General features: G+C 34.3%; 1 protein-coding gene across 2 annotated transcripts; it reads left to right on the forward strand.

Moving 5' to 3' along the window:
- Positions 1-600: 600 nt before the first annotated feature.
- On the forward strand, positions 601-5,556 carry LOC112516520 (axial regulator YABBY 5-like). 2 transcript variants are annotated; one of them, XM_025123598.1, is made up of 7 exons: positions 601-906; positions 2,020-2,181; positions 4,155-4,278; positions 4,486-4,534; positions 4,614-4,689; positions 4,848-4,919; positions 5,211-5,556. In XM_025123598.1, exons 1-7 carry the CDS (start codon positions 820-822, stop codon positions 5,271-5,273), a joined length of 633 nt encoding a protein of 210 aa, XP_024979366.1. In that variant the 5' UTR covers positions 601-819; the 3' UTR covers positions 5,274-5,556. The 2 variants fall into 2 exon arrangements, with proteins under 2 accessions (XP_024979366.1, XP_024979367.1); XM_025123599.1 differs by having other exon boundaries at positions 4,158-4,278.
- The last annotated feature ends 303 nt before the right edge of the window (positions 5,557-5,859 follow it).

The following is a 5,859-nucleotide window of genomic DNA, read 5'->3' on the forward strand; positions in this document are numbered from 1 at the left end:
TTGATTTTGCAAGACGGGTGGAAAAGCCTGTTTGTCTCTCGACACAGAGAGAGATATATACAAGTTGTCTACATACAATTTAGTCCTAAACCCTATCTCCGATGAAATATATTTAATATAATTGGTTTTGTTTACATCTAGATTTTGAGAAGGTTTTCTTGATTCAAAATTGGTACGACTTGTTATATATGATGGGTGAGTCGAATACAAGATCTCACGCTTTTGGCGTGTAGGTACATGTTTGTACTTGATCATCTTGTATAATGTTGTTGAAGTAATTATGGTATATGTATGTGTAACTAAATAGGAAATAACCCAATGTTACAAAACACAAATCCATCAAGAATACGTGTATAATTAGGTCAATTGATTTCGACACAAATGTGTCTTGGGTTCATTTTTGGATACAATGGTAGAAAGACCGAAAATAAGTTATGATGGCTTAAATAAATGGCTGGTTCGACCGGTGTGTATGCGCCGGTCTAGGTGCATGGACGAGCTAGGGCCCGCAGGCACTATCTGAACCTACCTTTTGCTATAATGCCTTTGCCCTTAGCTCTTTGGATCCTATCCCATTTTCCCCCTTTCTAATTTCCCCCTTCTCTCTCCCCCAGATATATACACATAATATATGTATATATGTTTCTTGATCTCTTTCTTCATCTATAAATAGAAAGGACTTGTAGCAAGCAACACTGTAGTGATCACAGTAACTTGACACAAAAAGATTTGAAGTTCTCTTCATTTTGTTAGCTCTCTCTCCCTTGAGCGGTTCTTGTAGAGAGATTATCTTGGATCATCAATAAATTAAAGAGAGCGATGTCAAGTAGCAGCTGCATAGATGTAGCAGCAGCATCCGAGCAACTGTGTTATATCCCTTGTAACTTTTGCAATATTGTTCTTGCGGTACACACTCTATCTCTGTGATATTATATGTGTTTGGTGTTGTGTGTGTGTGTGTGTGTATATATATATATAGAGAGAGAGAGAGAGAGAGAGAGAGTTGGGAAGAAGAAGAAGAAGAAGAAGAAGAAGAAGAATTCTTGCATATTTCGAGGGATCTTGAAATGATAACAGATGCTGAGTAACATATGGGCCTTTGGTTGAGATCAGATTAATTCATCGATCCTACTGAAAGCAACCAATTTGATCCATTTGAAATCAAGTTTTAATTTCTTTTTCACTTTGGATACACAGACAAACTTGTAGAGTCAAGTCTCCATCGTTTGAGGCTTTCCTTTTCTTATTTCTTCTTCAGCTAGCAGTCAAAAGAAAAAGTTCTTCATAATATCTGAAGTCTATCCCTCTCTCTCTCTCTTTCTCACCCACACACACACACACACACAGAGAGAACTAAGGACGGTACTTGTATGATTAGTAACAAGGACAAAACCCATTCGATTCTTTTATTTTTCTTATGGAGGTTTTCCGTTATCAAATTACACACCAATTGATTTCGAATATCGAACAAATTAAAGGGCAATTAGCAATTAGCATTTAGCACCCCCAAACGTAATTGCATGGGCGACCAGTACTGTTAATTACTACCAAAAAGCTAGGGTTTTGTGGTTCAATCAAGATTATATATATACATATACTTTTTTGGTAAAGAAGATTATATATCTATGGTCAAGAAACAGATTGAGAAAAGGTTCTTCCTCCATTGATTCAAGCTGTTTTCCCATGTTGTATCTTTGATTTCTTGGTTCCTTTATAATTATGGCGTCTTGATTCTAATCTGTTTTTAGAGCTGTACCTCTTGTAATTGGGTTGGGCCGTTGAGAGCATTCGATCTCTGGCATCCCTAAATCAGCTCTTCAGCTGAACGTTTTCAACACAATCTTGGTTGTTACTTCAATGTCGTTTTCTAGGGTTGTTGATCATAAAAGTTATAATCTGGAACCCTAATTAATTATAGCTTTATTTTATACTTGAAGGACCGATTTGCTTTCTTGTTTGAGTTTCTGAAATGGGTAATCTTGATTTGGAGCTAATAATTGATGTATGGTGAAAATGCAGGTGAGTGTACCATGCAGCAGCTTGTTTGACATAGTGACAGTAAGATGTGGACACTGCACCAATCTGTGGTCTGTGAATATGGGCATGGCTGCTGCGTTTCACCAGTCTCTCTCAAATTCCAATTCCACCTCCCAAGATTCTACTTCTCATCAGCACGGCCAGGTGACCATTATTTCTTTAATTAATTATACTATAACCCTAGTTCAGATCGACCTTCTTTATCATTAATCAAGAATTCTTTTTCAAGAATGTTAATTTCAACTTCAAAGATCAATAAAGATGCTAATAAGTCAGGCCACCCTTGATTTTGAAATGAGTGATGAAATTAAAACGACTCTATATATCTCTTGAAAATGCAAGTACGACCTTCAATTTTTCATCAAAATTAGTATAAAACTGTTGAGTGTGTATATAAGATGCATTGTTTCTTGATTTCTTGATAAAAAGAAAGCTATTTATAAGACAAACCGAACACCATGACTTTTGGAATTTAAGGTAATTATAGTCCCTTTTCTATCTTGCTAACAGATACGAACTGGAACAGTAATTAGTTGACTAATGACTTTCAAAAGTCAAAAACACAAATTGCGGACTGGTGAATCTAAATGCAAGTGTTCATCAGACTAGGGTTTGTAGGTTTCAATTTTTTCATTAAAACTTTGTACTTTTTGAGGAAATGATCAGAAGTGTTGTAGATAGGGATCTACTTACTCTAGGTCATACATAGGATAATCTAAAGACCACACACAATCAGTCTGTTTTTCTTTTCTTTCTTGTTCTCACTTCTTTTTACTGTTACATCATAGATCCAAGAACCCTAACAGCCGTTTTCCATAGGGTTCATGTTTGCGGCCAACATCTGTATAAATGCGTCAGTGATTCTCTCTTTATTAAATGATCATTTTCTCGATCTACATAATATAACCTGGAAATCCTTTTTTCTTGTTTTTAATTAGTTTCTTTAATTTGATTTAAAACCCCCAAGTAGTTTTAAAGATTCTTTCTTTAAGGTTTCTTGTTATGTTTTCTTGACATCAAGGTTTTGTCGTTTTCTTCTGCAACCCCACCCCCTCTCTCTCTCTCTCTCTCTATATATATATATAAGATATATATATATATATATATGTGTGTGTGTGTGTGTGTGTGAGCTTAAAGACATGGTAGATATGTTTGGGACAAGATTGCCAGCAAGTGTCATTCAATTCTGTGGTGTTTTAACTTTTACTTTTGCATCCAACTGATTCAGTCACTTCAATGTTGTTAGTTCAGTTTCTTTTTGTTGTTTCTTGTTTAAGTACATCACTCAAACGGGTACCATCCAAAGTAAATAACAAGATTAGGTTATAAGACGGAAAGCCCCGATGTGATGTGCGATCGAATGTGGTATGAGATTTCAAATTTGACTTCCATTATGTGCTAACAATTTAGTTAAGATCATGTTTATTGACTGAAAAAACACTAATTTGTTTAACTCATCTAGAGAGCACAATTTGCATGAACTAATAACTACACCAAATATCTCAAAAACAAGATTAGAGTAGTAAAAAGTTTCGACTCCAGATGAATTGTTTAAAATGTCCGCTTTCGGGCTTTGGGGTTTCGTATGAATGAAGAGGGTCTATGAGAGTAGAAAGGGTAGAAGTGCCTTTTTATTCTATAAAGACAAACGTATACCGTGCTATGTGACTACAGACCTCGGGTACAAACAACAGCTACATCTGTGTGTAGCACATTTCATGAATTGATGAAATTTTCAAATGTCATGGTGATATCTTAATCAATTTCACACAAAAGGGTTATGCTCGTAGTGTTCGATCATGTCAATGAGCTAGGGTTCTTTTAATGCACATATAATTGTAGGTGCATTAATTAAAATTCATTGTTAATGCATAAATAAACCTGTAAGACTGAAAGTTTCTAGTGTTACCAAAAGAGTAGTTATTTTGTAGTAAAAGTGAACAGTTTGCTGGTTGAAATCATAAGAAATTTCAAACTTGACCACCTTTCAACAAAATATTGCTATAGAAAACCAGTTTGCTAATTATAGATATTTAAAAAAAACCATGAACTTGTTGAAGAAAAAGAAGCTATTTACATGAGCTTAGTTATCACAAGGCTGATTCTTGAAATTTCAGCAGGCTCCCAACCACACTGCTTCGAATTATCGAGTTGATTTGGGTTCCTCTTCGAAGTACAACAGCAGGATGCCGATGAGGCCATCTCCAGCTTCGATTACCAGTGAACAAAAGATCAATCACCGTGAGTTGATTCGCTTCCTTCCCATCCTTTTTTTTTCCAGAAACAGAAGTTCCACAAAAGTTCAAGATTGTGCAACTGAAACACCTATATTCATACCAAATTGGTTTTTAGATTAAACTATGGCACATTCAATTTCAGTAACCATTTTCATTACAAGATTCATGGTACTGCAAATGTAATTCATACCAACAATTTGATTTTTTTCAGCTCCAGAAAAGAGGCAACGAGTTCCTTCTGCATATAACCAGTTCATAAAGTAACAAATCCCTCTCTTTGTTTTCAATGAATAACACCATTAAGATTTTGTTTTATAAATGTGATGTGGGGATGTATAGGGAAGAGATCCAGAGGATTAAGGCGAATAATCCAGATATCAGCCATAGGGAAGCTTTTAGCACTGCTGCAAAAAATGTAAGTGCGCATGGTAGCAATTTTCTGGCTACTCTTACTTTATTTGCCTTTGTTTGGTGGCTTTCACAATGTCAAGTACGTGTACACATAAACAATTCATATTTATACATTTGTGGGTGTGATTTGAATTTGACACTCTAAATTCTCTTGTGAAATAGTGGGCACATTTTCCTCACATTCATTTTGGGTTGATGTTGGAAGCTAATAATCACCAAACCAAACTTGATGAGGTACTTCATGCTTAATTTCTCTCACTTTCATTTATTACATTATATTTAATTATACATACATACATATATATACACATATATGTATATATATACATATACATATATATGTATATGTATATGTACGTGTGTGTAGATCTTAATTGAAAATTAAGTGGATTTAAATACCGAAATAATAATTAAGGAAAGTTAAAAATGTGTTTCTCTTTTTATAAATCGTTGAAAACTATCAAAAAAAAAAAGTAGAGGGTTTATTTCTCGAAAACTAATGAATACTTGAATTTGTGTATTTAGTTGAGCTGTGTGCAGGGATCGGAGAAGCGACTAAGATCAAGGGCTGCGTTATTCAAGAAATGATCAGAAAGCTTGATTTTAAGAAGAAACTAAAACCAAGCGAACCCTCCACCGATCTTCTATATATATTTATATTTTGAGCTTCAAGAAAACTATGGCCTTAATTATAACTTGTTTTTCAGGGCATAAATTAATATTTGGATATTTTCAAATTGTATTTTACAATCATTTGAGTGATGTTATTTGTGTATTTTAATTTGTTTTCAAGAACTAAGCTACTTTGGCTTGCCTTAAATAATTCATCCACCATATTTTCATATTCTTGTGTAAATATATATTCATGATATTACAAAAATTGCTTCCTAACATGATTGATCAAGCATCCATCGTATACATATATTTACTTACATACGGAGATGATATATATATATATATATATAGAGAGAGAGAGAGAGAGAGGGAGAGAGAGAGACGAAAAATCTTGTGAGAATAGAAGTTAAGCTAAGAAGTGTAAGAAGAGATCTGGACGATTTGATAACTTTTAATCTCACCACATCCATGAATTACGCTTATCATGGGAACTAGTCGAGATTTCTTCTTAACTTTCTCACCGTAGCTTCCATTTTCACTAGAACCCAACTTTATATAT

Source organism: Cynara cardunculus, assembly GCF_001531365.2.
Source record: "Cynara cardunculus var. scolymus isolate 2C chromosome LG 8, CcrdV1, whole genome shotgun sequence".
NCBI lineage: Eukaryota > Viridiplantae > Streptophyta > Magnoliopsida > Asterales > Asteraceae > Cynara > Cynara cardunculus.